Here is a 17,704-nt window from a genome sequence, read left to right as displayed (position 1 = left end):
TAGTTTTTTTTGTCAAGGTGTATCAAGTTACTGAGAATTGTAGCACTTGAGTTATGATACCCAGCGCGCACATAGAGATGAAACGCGCACGATGGCGCCGGGTGTAGCACGTTATCTGGAGATCTGGAGAGAGAGAGAGAGAGCTCATCGAATTCCTTCCTCTGCGAATTTCTTGCTATATTTCGAATAATGCTACGTAGGTATATTTATTAAAGCATGCTACTCATATACATTGAGACCCCATCAAGCCCTATTCATAATTAACTGGCCAAATATTACGTCCAGCTGATCAGATAAATTTCCAGACATGATTTGTACGTGTGAGATTTTGTTACTGCCGCTTGTTGAACTCGCGAGTTGTAAAACCTGCGTCGTTGCTGTGAAGTCCCTGAGTCACCCAGACTGGGTGACTCTCAACAAATCGCAGCTACATGCTGCAGGCAGATTCTCATACATGTATGCTCAAAACTGTGTAAGGGAGTGTACCTGCAGGGTACATGGACATGGGTACGCCTGTTGAATGGCTCCCAAAACATGCGACGTGTGCAATACTAGCGTTTGTAAGTGTACGATTGATGGAAGATCAGCACCAACAAAGAAATACAGCACAAATTTCGAGATGCCATGTATTCTTGACTGACTAATCTAATCGAGACTACATGATACTTCTATAGTGCTTCTCTGCCGGTAATTATTTTAAAAAAAATGGCTGTTAAACGTGGACGAAATAGTAAGTGGCTGGTGACGAAGCGTTCGCGCTGCGCCAAGTACTGTTCACCAACGTGTGCTAAGTGCACGGTGATTCCCATCGCATGCCCGGTGCAGCTCGTAACCACCACCCTTACCATCCGAGTGTTTGACCATCACGGTCACCATGTGGGGGAAACGCTTGAAGCCGTTTCAGAGTGGAGGATAAAGGGAGGCAAGAGGCAGCATGTCTGGGCCCAAGCTGCACCACCATGACATCTTTTCAAGCACTATCCAGACAGGCAAAGGCCTCCGCTATGAAGGCCAGAGCTGCGCATGCACCACTGCTCTCAGCAAAGCTTGAAGTGTGGACCACACTTCGTACGTCACATCACAGCAGCGGCGGTACGACTAGGCGAAAGTCTCCGCTTGGCGTCGCGTCTGTCTGCTTCGATGCCCTGCAGGCTGCAGCGGACGATCGCACCGAAGACGCATCGACTGAAGCTTCGTACCATTGCACGGCAGCACCGGATGATCAAGCCATGGAGGCGAGGATCGGAATAGTGCGGAGACTCAAAGACATTTCGAGGAGAGAAGTTCTGTCCACTAGTAGATACTTGTGGAGAAGTGCCAGAAGACCACCACCACCACTGGCATGACATGGCTATTGGAAAACCAACACAGTCTATCCTCCTGTCTCAACACCATTCTTAAGCTTGTAGTTAGCCATTAATGCCTTAGAATGGAGGTTGTTCCTCAGCGTCGATATAGCCACAAATGCCTTGTGTACTGGGATGGAGTTGAAAAAGAGGAGGAAACACAATGAGCTTCACAGTTTCCTTGCATATATCAATTGAATAAAATTGGTGACGGAAGTGCGCCTTAGTGTCTGTGCAATGTGGAGCGTGGACACGTGCTAACCACGCTCATTGCCGTCAATCCCCTATGTGCCTGACAGTTAATTATTGTCTTTCAGCTCAGAGCACCAACGCGGTCGTAGAGTATCCAGTATACATGTCATCTCGAATAACTTAAAGCCCCTGCCACGTCAAAACACACCACCTTGGGGGGACGATAGAGGTCACATGAAGCTCGGCTCGCAACACGATCCAGCTACACGTAGTTGACCGGGATCATTCGTGGTCGCCGCAAATAGACGGCGCACGGATGCTCTAGGGTGGCCTGGTCGGCGCTGCGCTTGCGAGATTGCTCCTTGCAGCCTTCCTCATCTTCATCCCCCTCCTCCTCCTCGGCCTCGTCGCAGTCGCTGTCCTCCCAGCTTGTTTTCGACCGGCGACGCGAACCCAAAATGATGTTGGTCTCCCGAGCGTGGCGCGTGATGATGCCATCCGGGATGCCGGCGGCCTGCAGCAGGCGGATGCGTTGGCTGGGCGTGAAGCGATGCAGACCCTCAGCGCGCTCGGCCATCTCACCTACTCGCGTTGTCCACGTAAACTCGGGCGGATCTGCGAGACCGATGGACGGGCCGCCCTTGTTCGACACGGCGCTGCCGCCCAATCCCACACCAAACTCGTGCACGGTTATGGTGGACCACCTCACGCACTTCTTGGCCTTCACCATTGTCGCTGACTTTTGGTCATCGCAGTACTTAGTGTCATGGTGTGGGTCAGTGCAGGTGGGCTCGGGCTCCTCAGCCATGGCGTGGTCGCGGCAGCAAGATGGGAGTATAGCACCGGTATGATGGTCGTTCGCTGCTATTGTGCTAGTATGCTCCGTTTTCGCATGGTGACAGAGGCCACCACTGCCAGTTCGCGGTGCGCAGCTCGGAGAACTCATTTGCTCGCTGGTCGATACTGCTGCTGCTGTCGGTGCTGGAATGGCGGAATGAGGTGACTGTCGTTTGAGATGTGGACCGCCCGGCCTCCACGAAAGGCTCTCAAATATTATTTGCGTCCGCTGTTCGTCCGCTCAGTCCGCCATTGGTCCACTAGCTGTGGCGCTTAGGTGCGAGTTCGGTGGTGCTAGCCTGCCGTTTGTCAGCCGGTATGGTGGAAGGAAGACGAACGGGTGCGCAAGCCAGAAGCTTCTGATACCGACCCGACTGTCGCAGAGACGTCGCGAATCAATACGCAGAATTTCAGCAGAAACACGCATACCAAGGTTGAGGCGACACCAAAGAGGACGCCTGCAGTCAAAACCAACAGGAACAAGAAAGCTAGCGACAATATGCAGCCTGGTGGCGGCGGCGGCATAACATTCACCTCAGCTCTGCTCACCATCGAGTGACGTGCCTTTCTTCTGCCTGCCATATTCAATAGCCTCGTCATCTCCCTACGAGATTCGATATCCGAGCAAACGGCTACATCCGGCTACCGCCACCGGACGATCGATGACGCGCTGAACTCGACATCAACGATGCAGCGAGGCGAAATGAAGAGCTCATCAAAACGATAACTTCTTCCAGCAGCTACTGGCATCCACCGCCGTATGAGCGAGTATCTGCCCGTTGAGATCGATTCACCCTGCACTTGATCTGACGTCGTTCTCATCGTTCAACTCCCGACAGCATTACTTGTTTCGTATAAATTGTCGCAGGTGTATCCACTGTGTGGACGGATTATAACGTGACGGATATTACTTTCAATGTGTGAGTTATGGCCTTCAATATTAAATCTGTTCGTTACGATCGCCAAGGTTTCCGCTTCAAATAGAGCGCCCTCCATTCCGCATTTTGCACCATGCCGACGCAGCGCTACATCGCGCTGCAGATGCTGCAGGATCGCGCGCTGTGGGAGCTGGGAGGCCCACGTGCTCGTCGTGCCTCCACTACCGAGCTGCGACGACGCAGTTCCACTAACGACGTGTCCCCTCTGCATCACAGTGCGCACTCAGCGAGCATCCACCGACCAGCAGGGACGTTAGTGGAGAGCACCAGCGACATCTCTCTGCTCCTGGCGTACGTCGAAGCCCATAGTCTAGTGGACGAACACGCAGAGCGAACGGACGCTGCAGCTGCCGCCAATTCATCTCCATTGGATGAAGAAGTTGAAATAGTGAAAGTAGAACAAGAAGAGCAGGAAACGACCCGTTGGCAGCTCTCCAAGGAAACTATGTTCATGGTTTCGGCCTTCATCGTGCTCTTTACATCCGGTGGACTCATTCTTGGGTGGGTTTGTTGAGATTATTTGCACTACAGAGTGTTGGTTGCTGATAATTGAGTGTTGACAGATTTGGCCCAGTGTACTCGACATTGGTGAGAGAGAAACAATGGGTGGAGCTGTGTATGCTAGAGGAACAAGAGAATGATAGTGGCGCATTGTGTGCCGCTCAGGAAGTTCGACTGCAGTTCGTCTTCTCGACGGGTTTCCTTTGCCTCAGTGCAGCTAACGCCTTTTTTGGCGTGTTTCTTGACGTGGTGGGACCTCGGATCACCATCATGTTGGGACTCACACTGTCAGCAATGGGGAATTTGGCTCTGGCCTTTGGAGATTCGCACAATGGCAGTGGCGCATGGATTATTACAGGGTATTCACTAGTGGGGGCTGGAGGAATGGGGGCGTACTTGGCAGCGTTCCAGATCTTGCAGCTATATGAAGTGCAGGGCGTTGTATGCAGTACATTGTCCAGTTTATTCAACTGTTCGGGGTATGTGTACATGCTACTGGGGGTGCATGATATCACACGATCAATGTTCTTCCAAGTGTATGGGTAAGGCTGAGAATGCTGTTCTTTCCATGGTTGCTGTGGTAGTATGTTTATTCATGGTGTTCATTGAGGACAGCATTTTAGTGACTGTATGTGCGTTTATCGGCTTCCTACTGTTCCCGACCAACAATATCACGAAGCCTAACGACTTTCTCGCTGTTCCTCTTTGTCATTTTGACATACCTCGCATCAATGTAAGGCTCCTGAGTACGGAGCTCCAGCTATCACTTTTTTTTTTGCTAACGGTATGTGTTGGTTATACATATAGACTCCTATTGGCTTGGTGGGTGGAATGCGTGAAGAGCTTAAACGTCAAGATTTGTGGTTCTTTGCTCTTCTGTTCGGCTGGGTTTCACTCATTTTCGCGTTCGCGGGCGGTGCGATTCCGAGCATGCTGGTCAACCTCGCTGGTGACGACACCAGTGCTGCGTCACTGTACACGAATGTCCTCTATCCCATTCTTGTGAATGGTACCTTTTGGTATTCCCCAATTGTCGGGTACGTTATCGATCACTACGGCTTTAAAGTGATCTTCCTGGCCTGCATCGCTTTGGTGCAGCTTTTCATCGCACTCCTGCTGGTACCCTCACTCCGAGTCCAACTCGTCATGTTCTTCGTCTACGCGATGGCTCAGACGTGTCTATATGCACTGCAATTCGCCTACATCAGTACGTAGATGAATTGTTCTCTCTTTTGTTGGGCTATTTCTCACGATTACCTAATATTCGGTAGTCATGTGCTTTCCAGCTGAGCTATACGGCACTCTCCAAGCCTTCCTCGCCACGGTCTCGTTTTCCTTCGGGCTGCTGAATTATGTCATCAATCCGTGGACTCAAGTGTATTTCGACGGCAACTACACAGTTGCGTTATTGTTTCTGGGGCTGCCAACGTTTGTGTTCTATGGATTCATTCACGTTGTTCAAGGATGCGAACATCACACCATCTCGCAAAAAGCAAACGCTGAGTCCACGAGCCAGGATTCACCCGCTGAAGAGAGCACCAGACTCTTATAGACAGGTACACGCCTATCATTGGATACTGACTGTCACTTTATATATTTTCCTGCCACTCTAGTCTTCAGCAAAGTCTTCGCTGTAGTCAATGGGGCGCACACTATCTTCTCCCTCGTCTGAATACGCTGATGATAGGCCGTTTGACGACTCCGGTTCGAGCAGCTGATCGCCTTCTCTGTACGCTCCATCAGCTGGGATGTTATCGCCATTGCGGGGAGATTCGTGTGCTGACGGGCTATCTGACGTTTCTACTGTGTGTTGAGCTGGATCGTCGGCTGATTCTATAGGCAACAGTTTGTTGACGAACGTGAGGAAGTCCGATTTGCCCCAGCAGCCATCTCCATCCAAGTCGAAGGCAATCAGCAAAACCTGCGTCTCGTATTCGGATAAGACCAATCCGAACGTCTCAAACCCTTGACGTAACTCACGCACCGCTAGAGTTCCATTGCCATCCACATCAAAGCGCGCGAACAAGTTGGTAGCCAAGTCTCTCCTACTGGACTGCTGGTGTTCACCTTGCCAGCATTTGATTACAAGACGAAGAAGCTCTTCAAGATCTCGAGACGGAAATGCCCACGCGCACAATTCGCTGGTCGTGACCCACCCGCTGCTGTCTTTGTCAAGACTCCCCACGACCCGATCAAGCGTCTGCAGGGAGATTGAACGCGCACCGCCCAACTTCGCACGCATCGCGGTCTTAAACTCAGCCACGCGTATTTTCATCTGGGCTGGTTCTCCTTGGCGAGTGGTAGCAGCTTGAAGAGCGCCAGGTAATTCACTGAACCAGAGTACCAGGCGCTCCGGGTCATTGTTTTCCGATTCCCGTAGGGTCTTACGCATAGCATCGATCACCACGGGGTCATCGACACCTTGGGCGATGTCATGCTGGGCAAATGTCAGCCATTCTTTCAGCGTCGTGACACCATTGGCGTTCAAGTCCAGAAGAATCATCATCTCTTGCGCAACAACAGCAGCAGGATGCTGTGGCATGGTTGGAAGACCACACAATTGGGTCAGAACCTCCTCTCCGACGATAGACAAGAGGTCTTGACTACGGAGGAACATTTGCAGCTCCTCTTGGTTGATTTTGCCGCTATTATTGCGGTCGATCTGGTAGAACAAAGCCGTCAAGTTGGACGTCTTGCTCTCGGCCGTCGGTGATGCAAGAGAAGCGAGCTTGTCCAGTAGAACTCGAACTTCCTTAGCCTTTTCTATCGCTAACTGGAGACCCGTTGACCGCTCGGAGTAGGCCAGTATGTCGTCATCAAGAGTTGGTTTAGAGCGTATTCTCAGCCAAATGAGCAGTTCGTCGAATGATATCGACCGATCCCCGTCACGATCCAGTCGAACAACTAGGCGAGCAAGCTGAGCAGGTGTGACACCAAGGCGCAGTCGGTTCATAGCACGCATGAAGTCACGAATTGAGCTTTTCTGCTGATCCTGACGCTTGTACGCTGCTCCAAATACAAGACGGACAGCTGCTTCGACACTTTCAGTCTGAGCTTGAGCTTCTCGAACGCGGATCATGATCGTTTCTCGAATTCGATGTCCCAGAAGACCAAGTTCGTCTTCGTCAGATGACGACGAGTGTGCTAACACAAAGGAAATGAACTCGGCGACTCCCACTTTATCACTGTCACGATCCCCAACAAACAATTCGCGCAACAATGAGATCTTCTCGTTGCTGAGTTGAAGATTGAAGGATGACATGCACGCTACTAGCTCGTCCACGTCAAGTTGTCCATTCCTATCCGCGTCGAATCGAGAGAATACGTGCGCCAGAGCATCTCGGAATGCCTTGTAGTCGGTTGGAGGCTTACCCTGCGCTGCCAAGAATCTTGTTGCTGAATCGTAAACTGCTGCTCTAAACGCCCGAACAGCCATGACCAAGTCTTCTTCTTTGTCTTGGCTCGCGTCGTTGATTGGATTCCCCTCAGCTACGTCGTTCAGCTTGATTTCTTCGATGTTGTCAGCAACGGAGTGCTCAAGGTTCGAAGTGTAGAGATTACCAGGCGACGCCTCAATCTGAGTCATCAACTCGAACCCTGTCATGAACTGGTCGAACGTCATGAGAAGAGGCTTTGATGGTACCCCGCATTTTGTCCGGATTAACGTGATTAGTCTGCAATCACAACAAAGCGTAAGTACCGGTAAGTTTACACAGCTATCGCCGGTTCTATGACGTGACGTACGCTCGGGTGATTTTACGGTCAAGTCGCACCCCGAAGCTTCGAGCACCAAGTCTCAACTCAGCGCGATCGATTACATCGTCTTTCTGGAGATCGATCTCATCAAAGAGTGCTTGGTAGTCGATACCCTTGGATTGATGCGCCAGTACAAACACGCGATGGAGTTTACGCCAAGTGGCTACAAGTGCATCGACGACCTGCTTCGAAGGCGATGCGGATGGTGAGAGGTCATCATCTGCCTCGTTGCTTTTAATGGACTCCGGAGGCGACATGGCACGTGCTGCATCTTCTTCACGTTTCTTCTCCATGTCATCCATCCACTGTCGCATCTCCCGCTCGCTCTGTACCATCAGCAGCATTTCGACCTCCTGTTTCCGAGCTTCAAGCCGACGTGGATACTCCTTCAAGTGTACAAACCGCTTCCACGCAGCCTGAATACACGTTGCCCCACGATTCTCCGCTGCCTGTTGTCGAGCATCAAGGGCACTTCTGATATCGCGGAAGAACGCTTGGATCCGTTGTGCTGCACGCTGCTTCCGATTCTCCGTGAATTTCGAGAAGAGAGCGTCGTATTCCTCTCGTTGTTGTCGTTCCAAGACGCGCTGGATGATTCGTTGCTTCTCTTCCTCGATACGCTGCGCTTTGGAAATCTCCTTTTCCATTCGACGTTCGCGCTCCCGTTCTTCCCACGTTTTGAGGAAAACTGGTTTCTTTGCCGAGATTGATCCTGTGGGGGAAAGCGGTGGACTTACTGGTGGAGACTTAGCACAAGGTGAGTTGGGCTGACTCAGCGGATCACTGGGTACTTTTGTGTCTCCGTTCTTCTCCAGGACACGCTGGTACGTCGTGATTAGAAGATCCAAGTCGTCATGCTCCTTCTGCAAGCGTTTTCGCTGAGCTTTCTACGAAGACACAGCCAAGTTCCAGTCAAGATCGATAAAGATCAGAGGAAGGCATGACGTACCAATGCTTTGTTTTTCCTCGTCAATCGTGCTTTGGTATCGACCAGGGCACGATAGTCATCGCTATACCCTTCTAGCCGCTGGGATAACGTCTCCACACAATGGTCAAGATATTGTGCCGAGAACTGACACAAGTTGAACGCTGTGAGGTGGTCGTTGTGGATTTGTAGACCTTCATCTTCGTCCAGTTCTTTTTCGAGGTCACCGTACAGCACGAGCTCTCGAAAATTGGCAAGACGCTCAATATCTGACTGGATAAAGGTAATGCACTGAGTAAGCATTTATCATTTTCGCAGTGGAGCTCACTTACATGAAAGAAGAGATGTCTGACGCTTGTAGATGCTATCGACGCCCAGTCCACAGGGAGAAATGGCTGCGTGAACGCGAACGCAGGGTCGACAATACTCAAGCCATTATCCTCGTCACTCGCTTTAGCACTCGCATTCTCTCTGTTCTTGCTGATTGCCTCACGAATGTGAAGGACTTTGGGATCTAAAGTGAAGACACATTCAATCTCAAGACTTAAACGTGACGCCAGTCCGTTTGTTTCAGAAGTTTGAAGTGGGAACCACAAGGCACCTGTACTCAACGCATCCCGCGACTTGTTCTCATTCGCCATAGCTTGCTCGTGTAGCTGGTGCAATGATACTGAAGCTTTACCCAGGAAAACGTCAAAGCCATTGTCAAAGTGATTCCACAACTGCAATTCGACCCAGTCCACCACCGAATGGACATTAAACGCTTCGCAATCACCAACGTCCTTCCAAACCACAGTGTACTTCCCGTTCCGTTCACGTTGTCGGCGGCAGACCACGTCGTCTGTATCTCGACTTTCCACTAAAATGGTTCGTGACCTCCTTCTGTCTCCACTCACTCGCCTCGGATCATTGTAAAGAAGTCGGACAAATGGCTGCAGATGAGAAGATGCGAGACCCGTGGCTGCCATTGCTCGCACTTGTGTTGCAGTCCAGGCTCCCTCCATAGACTCCTTCATGCTCTAATGGTGGCCGCCTGAAGTGTCAAGATCCGCAATTGGAAACGTCCGATGGCGTCCGTTCCAATTGCTGGAAGTGGGTGAAACGAACTGGTTGAAAATGGAGAAAGCGCATGGAATGCGTCAACCATCTCCGCCGATGAAACCTGGAGGTCGAAAGCGAGCAGTGCCACCTCGCGGAGCTTTCAGTGCTCAAATGCTTCGACCACCCAGTACACCAACCGACAGTTCATTGCAGGATGGAGAAATGAACGACAATGCTTTCGTTACGTCTCGCAGAGGGTCAAGTGAAGTCGACAACCAAGCTTTGTCACCACCTCCACCGCCGCCTCCCTATCATCCAAGTCCTCGTTTACGTCGATCGATGACAGCTAGAACCTCAATGTCGACGTCACATTCGTCTTCAGGGAAAGGAATACCGACTAGTTCCGCCAAATCGAAGACTGCGAGTTTGAAAGCTCAATCTCCAGTGTCCAATAACGACGAAGCAGGAAAGCAAAATACGGATAAACCAACGCCTCGCGTGCATCCTATCGACACATTGTCCAAGAAACTCCGTCAACAGGCTATGGAGTTGACCCACGTGTATGAAGAGTTAGAGAAACGAAACCTTCAGATTGACGCGTACAAGCAGCAGATTGAAGAACATAAATTGCAACTTGACAAACTTCGAGAGAATCGCAGGAAATCGATCGATGGCAGCTCAAAAACATCAAAAAGTTCAAGGACTGCAGCTCAGGAGCAGCAGAAGCGAGCTACGCAGATGATGATCGGTACACCTTGTACAGGTTCGTCACTTGGACAAAAGCGAGAAGAACTGGACCGCAAACTAAAAGAAGTTGAACACGAGAAGAAGAAATATCATCTTGCAGCCAAACGTATTGAGAAGGCATTGGTGGAGCTGCAAGTGTTTCAAAACGATCGGATGGAAAAGCTATTCCCCTCTGACAAAAACGCAAACCAAGGAGAGGACTGTGACTTCCTAGCAGTTTTGAACGAGCAGCGAGCATATATTCGAGTCCTTGAAGAAGCAGTTCACCTTAAAGCTACAGACTTTGAGATAACCGGTCACGAGGAGCTACTGATTGTCCTTGCTGAGCTGCGTCATACCATCTACGAACAGGAGAAGGATGTCCAAGAAAAGTCAATTCTAGCTGGATCTGTCCAGCAGCAGCTTGAACAGGAGCAACAACAACATGCTGAAACGAGAAATATTCTCGCTTCTACCCTGAATGAACGAGAAGAAATGACAAATCGATTCCACGAACGAGAGTCTGAGTTTCTTGACCAAATTAGTGAAATGGAACAGCAGCTAATAGAAAAAGAACGTCAACTCAATCAGCTTCAAAGCGTTTCGATCGATGCTCAGCGCACAGAAGAAGCTCTACAAAATCGCTTAGTAGCAGCGTTGAAAACACAGAACTTAGCAGAAACCAAGCTTGACGATGCTACACGAAACATCAAAACGCTTCAGGAGCAGCTAAGTGAAATCACATCGAAGTATGAGGAAACACAGCAACAAGTTGCAAATTTGAGAGAGGAATCCTGTAAGAAGCAGAGCCACCTTGATGAAATGAATGCGCTACAAGAAGAACTGCTCGGGTCGGTGGACAAATATGTGGGTAAAGTGAAGAAATCTCGTGACAAAATAGAGCGACTTGAAGCAGAGCTAGAGTCTTGCAAGGAGAAGGAAGCGCTAACTAAAAACGAATTAGAAGAGGCAACACGATCATCGGATGAACAAGCAACTGCCTTAAAGCAGGAGGTTGACGCTGCGGAACAACGTACACAACGCATCCAAGCTCAATGTACGGCTTTAGAGCAGGAGAAGAATCGTTTGGAGGACGCAGTTGCGGAAATACAGCAACAATTGCGAGGACAAGAACAAGAGAGTAATGACCGGCAACAAGAGATCACTGCAAAGGAAGAGAAGTATCATCAAATGGAGGAGACTGTGACAGAGATGGAGGCAGCTCTATCCACTGTATTGATAATGATATCACCCGAGACCTCTCCTGTAGCCGTGATTGAAGATGCAGGCGCAGATGAGCACTCATTTCTACTAGACCAATGTGTGCTCCGGGAGTTAGAAATATGTTGTCAAGCGCTGAACACTCTCGCAACGGATAGTGGATCAAAGCAGAGCACAACGCTATGCTCTTCTTTTACCGAAATTGTAACTCGCGTTGCAACAATTGGAGAACGTGTATTGGAAGAGGTGAATCGTGCTCTTGCATCATGGACGAGAGAACGCATAAATCTCGTTGAGGCGTGTGCGACGCTCGATGCAACAGCAAAAATGTGCCAGAACGAGATGGAGAAGCGTCACGACGAGATTCGAGACTATCGAGAGGAGTTGGCAGAGGTGCGAGAGGAAGAATATAATGCTTATTATTTCATACACTAACAAGTATTAACTTGTGTTGCTAGCATGCCTCGGAAGTTGACGCTTATGTGGTACAATTAGACACACTTCACGAGCAGCTCTGTAGTGCTCAGGCCGAATGTGAAGCTTTCCATGCGCTTGAAGAGCACGCAACGCATCAACACGAAGTTTTACAAGCGAAACAGGCGTTGATCCGCGATCTCTCAGCTGAAAATGATCGACTATCGGATGTAGAGATGGCGTACTCGGTTCAACTAGAAACAATCGCGAGGCTTTCTCAGCGACTGGAAGACCAACAAGCGACGATCGAAGAGCAGAAACGATATGCTCAGCAGTTGGAGCAGACTCTGGAGGATGCAGCCATCTTCGCTGAACAGCAGAACGAATGCAACCAGCAGCTTGAATCGCAGCTTGTAGAGATGGAAACCTCTCAGCGAGTACAAGCCGACCAGGTCAAGACGCTGGCAATACAGAATTCAGCTTTCTGTAGTCGGTTCATGAGGTTAGTCAAGCAGTACATGACCTTCTTAAGACCAGTAGCAGCTACCGATCGCAGTCTCCAGGACCACCTCAATCTATTCGAGACAGAATTCCAGAATGGTGACACCCTCCGATTGCTTCAGCTTTTCCCAGCAGTATTGGAAGAATACATTTCAACTTGCAGCAGGAGCCATGAACGAAATTCACCTATCGACTCCAGAGGATGTAACATCGTGGCCAGTTCCTCCAAAATGAATCCCCATCGAGTATCTCCAGATAAGCATCGGGATAATTTACACGTTGAGATGGCTACACCAAAATGGAAACCACCAACGTCAGATCCACCTTCCTCCAAAACTTCATCTCTCCCGACAACACTGAATGCTGCATTCACTAAAAGCCCGCAATACTCTATTGCAGCAGAGAAGGAGGACGAGAAATTAGCCGAGCAGTTGGAGCTGATCCGAGGTGCCTTCCAAAACTACAAGAACGACGCAGACGGAAAGATAGCAGCATGAAGATCTACAAAAAATATAATTGAAGATTTAGTACTGCTGCAGAGCTTTGGCGGCACAGCTTCAACGTGACAGAGTGAATAAGGCGCTCTATCTGGTGCAGGTTTCGAGTGGGTTGCGCAGATTTAATATCATGGTCATCATGTGGTCGAGACATTTGGATGGTACTTACGTCCGCCAAGTGGATACACCTGCGAGAGTTAATACAGGAGCAGGAGGTTGATTTACTTCGTTTTTTCGGCTTGGATCAGCAGTATCTGTACACGTGGTAACCTTTTCGCCTCCCCTCACTCTATCACTAGTGTCGGCGCCACCAGTTAAACACACCGTTTTGGTTGTAGATAGGATGGTCGTCGTCTTCTATCGATTGACTGCAGCGAAACTGCACATCGCTCTAGCTATCTCGTTCACCAACACACGCCTTTTCGAAACGTACGACTGACTACCGCCACCAACTCGCACCTAAGTGCGACTTGGCGCCACCAGCGGGCGGACCGAGTGGACGACTAGCGGACGCAAGCTTGACGGTCCACATCTACACAAGCCCAACGACAGTCACCGTTCCACCAGCACTGACAGCAGCAGCACCGACCGGCGAGCAAAATGAGTTCTCCGAGCTGCGCACCACGAACTGGTAGTCGTAACCACTGTCAACGTGCGACACCAAGGCACACCAGCACACCAGCACATGATCACCTTACTGGCGCTGATGCTCTCACGACAAACTGCAGCGTCAGCGACCACACCATACGTGAAAAGCCCGAGCCGGCTGACACTGAGTCGCAGAACGACAACATGGATTGTAACGGGCACATATCATCGCTAGACATGAAGCCCAAGAAGTGCGTGAGGTGGTCCACCATAACCGTGCACGAGTTTGGTGTGGGATTGGGCGGCAGCACCGTGTCGAACAAGGGCGGCCCGTCCATCGGTCTCGCAGATCCGCCCGAGTTTACGTGGACAACACGAGTAGGTGAGATGGCCGAGCGCGCTGAGGGTCTACATCGCTTCACGCCCAGCCAACGCATCCGCCTGCTGCAGGCCGCCGGCATCCCGGATGGCATCATCACGCGCCACACTCGGGAGACCAACATCATTTTGGGTTCGCGTCGCCGGTCGAAAACAAGCTGGGAGGACAGCGACTGCGACGAGGCCGAGGAGGAGGAGGGGGATGAAGATGAGGAAGGCTGCAAGGAGCAATCTCGCAAGCGCAGCGCCGACCAGGCCACCCTAGAGCATCCGTGCGCCGTCTATTTGCGGCGACCACGAATGATCCCGGCCAACTACGTGTAGCTGGATCGTGTTGCGAGCCTAACTTCCAGGCCGCAGTGGAATTAAGTTATTCGAAGTGACATATATACGAACCGGAAATGCTGCGACGACGCTGGCGCTCTGCTGGCCGAAAGACAATGTTAATGAGAGGAAGTTCAACAAACAGGGTACGATGATAATGAGCTCGGACAGCAAGTGTATTAGGGCAGATGTCCGTGCTCTCGAGTGTCCAGGCACCGAGGCAAACTTCCGCTACCATTTTTTACTGAAGTCATTAATGTAATGATGCCTTATTCTTCATTCGATCAACGTCGTTGAAGTATTTTGTTGTCGACATCGACGTTGTGCATCGCCTGTCAGGCGTTGCGGACAACCAACAGTTCAAATCAATCAAAAGTCTTGAAAGGACTCAATGTTCACGCACGAGTTTTATGGGGTGATGGAGAAAGCAGGACGTGATGGCCGCCAACAGGCGTGCCCATGCCCTGTATATTCCGGTTGTTATCGTTAAGCAGCTTCAACAGTTTAGCTAGCCCATTGCCAATCACGCTGGGTTTTTCACATCGCCAGCTTGTTATACGGTTCACCAGACTCCAATGGTGAAGCATTGGGCCCACTCAGTCCCCAGCCCAGTGACCAAGCGGTAGGCCTTTTGCGTGCCTGAGTACAGCTCGACCGATACCCTGCTAGCAAAGCGGAAATCCAGGCACACTTCTTCATTTTCGTACTTCAATTCTTCACTCCGAAACGGCTTCAAGCGTTTTCCTCCGCCACATGGTGATGGTCTTGTGAGCTGGCTTTCGCACGCGATGGGAAAAGTAAGAATCTTCATCACACCAACAACGAGCTGTATTTGCATGCAGCACCACATTGATCAAAAGACGCCGCGTAGTTACAATTTCAACGCCACTGGCAGAGAAGCACCGCCTGCACTTCATAATTGACGTGACCTGCGTTACGCGGTGCGTACCCCCTGTGTACCCCCTGCGTACACTGACTTATTCAAGAGAGAGAGAGCGTTTCGCGGTGTGATCAAGCTGCGGGGCTCTCTGCCTGCGCCTCGTGGGCGTTGCTAGTAGCAACGTGCAACCGAGTGACGTGGATACCGCATTTTTATTGCTATAGGTGCCAAAATCAATAGCACTAATAGACGGATGGAGGTATTCATCTACATGGCAGCGTAATGATGAGAATGAGTTAAGAGGCAGAGCACTCGAATACATTTTTTTTTACCTTCACCAGTTCGTTCTAGCTGCGATGTTAGAGACTCTAACTTAGAGCAAAGCGTTTAGATGGCCCTCACTTCAAGTCAAACTGAAACTTCAAGCACATACAGTAGTCAAGTTTGCGCACGTCTCAGGCACAACACTTCAGAATAGGTACATTCGGTGGTACCTCTGTTTTGCAAATCATATTCTGTCCAATGAGTCACTGAAATACGTTGTACAATTTGTACTACATTGCTCCTACTGTACATTACTTGTACTGCATAGATTTTTCTACCGGTAGTCGCATCTTCGTGCACTTCATCAGCGCAAGCGTACTACTTGATTGATCGCTATCTTCGCGTCACTTCTAGAGGTAAAAGTCGTGTACAGCTATTATTACTAGTTTCCAAATTCGCTACACGATTGACGACGATGGGACGCATTTCGTTCGTGTCGGTGCAAATGCAAAATATATTTATATTGTATTTTTACTTGAAATATTTAACTTTGGTTTCAAGTAGTGGGGAAGATTACTCTGACCCGCGCGTAGAATGAAAGTTTGTCTGTAGTGACCCCGACTAAGACTAGAAACGAAGTAACGCGACTCCGATGCACTATACAGCGTCCAGGGTGGCGGACGATAGCGATGTGATGCTAGCTTGTGTGTGTAATTAACCACTCGAAAGGCGTGTGGTGAATGCCGCCCAACAGTATCTCGCCGATCTAACGATTGGACCTCGAAAAAGACAGTTCGTGGAAATGCCCGTTGTCGAGCCAATCAATTCAGTGGACAGAGTGCGTGTATCATATCACCCCATGTTTTCAAAGGTGGCAATATTAATAATGATGTTCGCCTCCGGATTGCCCTGTCCGGATGACTTGCACAGTGTCAGCAGCAGCAAGTCCGCACTCCAAACTGCCTTACAGGGCTTTCATCTGGCTCCACAGAAAAAAAAAAACGATCAGCGAACTTGAACTGGTACAATGTACCCCTTTAGTGTGGCACAGCTCGCACGATGTCAAATAAGATGGCCACAGCGAGGAACAAGTCGGTACAACGAACACTGTTGAGCAAAGCTTTATTAGAGCAATGTTACACTGTTTTCATTCATTGCTGGCACTTGAGGATGCAGTCGTCGCTCGCCTCCAGAATTGCCCGCCAAGAGCCCTAGTTGGTGGCGCCAGGGCGGACGCGAGTAGGGGACGATCCACTCGGTGAACGCAGCTTGCAACAATCGAGTTTTGTGCACAGAAACGGGATGCGTCCGCCCACCGTCCGCCGCACCAGATACAGGTCACATCCCAAAACAAACCAGAGTCAAAACAGCCAGAGACGACGCACAACTCGAAGAGCGGACCCACCACCAAAGCGAAGCACAACAAGCAGCGGCAGCGCCCCCACTACTTCAACTCGCTCTAGATCTACCTCCTCCTCACATCAGAGCCATGGCACCGAAGGACGTAGTCGACGTATACGAAGGGACCGACGTTCCCATGAGCCAGCAGCTCTCATCGCCCTCGACGGCACCAAAGAGCTCCACACCAACTGAGGTCACCTCCTCCTCCACTGCTGCACCTACCTCGCCCGAGAGGCGCAGAAAGCGCCAGCGTAGCCCTTCCGTCGCCAGTGACCGTGACTGCGAGGAGTCTCCTAAGAAGATGAAGAAGCGCCTGCGCTGGTCCACCATCACCATTCACGAGTTTGGCGTCGGACTGGGTGGCAGCTCGGTGCCCGGCAAGGGCGGCCCGTCGATCGGTCTGAGCGATAAGCCCGAGTTCACGTGGACCACGAAGGTAGGCGAGATGGCCGAATGTGTGGAAGGCGTACACCGCTTCACACCTGAGGAGCGCGTGCGATTGCTGCAGAGCGCCGGTGTGAGCGAGGGCATGATCCTGCGGTTCTCGCGGGAAGCCAACATCATCAACTCCTCGCGCCGGAGGACACTCGTAGAGGACATTGCTGAGCGGAAAGAGGCCAAGAAGCAGCGTCGACAGCAGCAGCAACAGTGCAAGGTCGAATCACCTCGCTCCGCCTGCGTGTCTCCATTTCTCAACCGTTCGCACATGATCCCGGTCAACTACGTGTAAGCGAGCAACCCCCCATGTAACCAAGCAAGTCACCAGCGCACTGTGACCAGAGAAAACTATGCCACGGATGCACTCCTGGGATTTTTGCATATAGCTGCTCATCGGACAGGCGTCGATCGAAGAACCGCCTCCCCGCTGTTGCACTGATCGTAGAGGGGAATACCGTAAGTTATTTGATCTTTATTATACGAAGTAGGATATCGCTATCAATACGAGCTACATACATGAATCACTCTGTCACTTG

The 17,704-nt window shown here is 50.6% G+C and overlaps 8 protein-coding genes across 8 annotated transcripts; 6 read left to right on the top strand and 2 right to left on the bottom strand.

Moving 5' to 3' along the window:
* Positions 1-959: 959 nt before the first annotated feature.
* On the top strand, positions 960-1,583 carry PPTG_23282 (hypothetical protein; the record flags this gene model as incomplete). Its single annotated transcript, XM_008909596.1, has 1 exon — positions 960-1,583. One exon carries the CDS (start codon positions 960-962, stop codon positions 1,344-1,346), a length of 387 nt encoding a protein of 128 aa, XP_008907844.1. The 3' UTR covers positions 1,347-1,583.
* PPTG_12880 (hypothetical protein) lies at positions 1,512-2,576 on the bottom strand. The gene has a single exon (XM_008909595.1). It carries the CDS (start codon positions 2,482-2,484, stop codon positions 1,801-1,803), a length of 684 nt encoding a protein of 227 aa, XP_008907843.1. The 5' UTR covers positions 2,485-2,576; the 3' UTR covers positions 1,512-1,800.
* Positions 2,577-2,693: 117 nt separating this feature from the next.
* On the top strand, positions 2,694-3,341 carry PPTG_23281 (hypothetical protein; the record flags this gene model as incomplete). The annotated part of the gene is made up of 2 exons (XM_008909594.1): positions 2,694-2,715; positions 2,759-3,341. 2 exons carry the CDS (start codon positions 2,694-2,696, stop codon positions 2,932-2,934), a joined length of 198 nt encoding a protein of 65 aa, XP_008907842.1. The 3' UTR covers positions 2,935-3,341.
* Positions 3,342-3,386: 45 nt separating this feature from the next.
* PPTG_12878 (hypothetical protein) lies at positions 3,387-5,366 on the top strand (the record flags this gene model as incomplete). The annotated part of the gene is made up of 5 exons (XM_008909593.1): positions 3,387-3,814; positions 3,877-4,356; positions 4,430-4,547; positions 4,622-5,021; positions 5,086-5,366. The coding sequence occupies 5 exons, from the start codon at positions 3,387-3,389 to the stop codon at positions 5,364-5,366; spliced, it is 1,707 nt and encodes a 568-aa protein (XP_008907841.1).
* Positions 5,367-5,423: 57 nt separating this feature from the next.
* On the bottom strand, positions 5,424-9,511 carry PPTG_12879 (hypothetical protein; the record flags this gene model as incomplete). Its single annotated transcript, XM_008909592.1, has 4 exons — positions 5,424-7,488; positions 7,559-8,457; positions 8,520-8,768; positions 8,828-9,511. The coding sequence occupies 4 exons, from the start codon at positions 9,509-9,511 to the stop codon at positions 5,424-5,426; spliced, it is 3,897 nt and encodes a 1,298-aa protein (XP_008907840.1).
* A 139-nt stretch (positions 9,512-9,650) lies between these two features.
* PPTG_12877 (hypothetical protein) lies at positions 9,651-13,008 on the top strand (the record flags this gene model as incomplete). Its single annotated transcript, XM_008909591.1, has 2 exons — positions 9,651-11,876; positions 11,942-13,008. The coding sequence occupies 2 exons, from the start codon at positions 9,651-9,653 to the stop codon at positions 12,893-12,895; spliced, it is 3,180 nt and encodes a 1,059-aa protein (XP_008907839.1). The 3' UTR covers positions 12,896-13,008.
* A 487-nt stretch (positions 13,009-13,495) lies between these two features.
* PPTG_12876 (hypothetical protein) lies at positions 13,496-14,459 on the top strand (the record flags this gene model as incomplete). Its single annotated transcript, XM_008909590.1, has 1 exon — positions 13,496-14,459. One exon carries the CDS (start codon positions 13,496-13,498, stop codon positions 14,183-14,185), a length of 690 nt encoding a protein of 229 aa, XP_008907838.1. The 3' UTR covers positions 14,186-14,459.
* A 2,218-nt stretch (positions 14,460-16,677) lies between these two features.
* Positions 16,678-17,704, top strand: PPTG_12875 (hypothetical protein). The gene has a single exon (XM_008909589.1). It carries the CDS (start codon positions 16,819-16,821, stop codon positions 17,458-17,460), a length of 642 nt encoding a protein of 213 aa, XP_008907837.1. The 5' UTR covers positions 16,678-16,818; the 3' UTR covers positions 17,461-17,704.

Source organism: Phytophthora parasitica, assembly GCF_000247585.1.
Source record: "Phytophthora parasitica INRA-310 unplaced genomic scaffold supercont2.34, whole genome shotgun sequence".
NCBI lineage: Eukaryota > Oomycota > Peronosporomycetes > Peronosporales > Peronosporaceae > Phytophthora > Phytophthora nicotianae.
The sequence above is the reverse complement of the archived record's forward strand: the minus strand, read 5'-3'. Positions and strand labels throughout refer to the sequence as shown.

What these genes read in the sequence shown, in the direction of transcription:
- PPTG_12880 (XM_008909595.1), bottom strand. Translation starts at nt 2,484, where the DNA reads ATGAGTTCTCCGAGCTGCGCACCGCGAACTGGCAGTGGTGGCCTCTGT.
- PPTG_12875 (XM_008909589.1), top strand. Translation starts at nt 16,819, where the DNA reads ATGGCACCGAAGGACGTAGTCGACGTATACGAAGGGACCGACGTTCCC.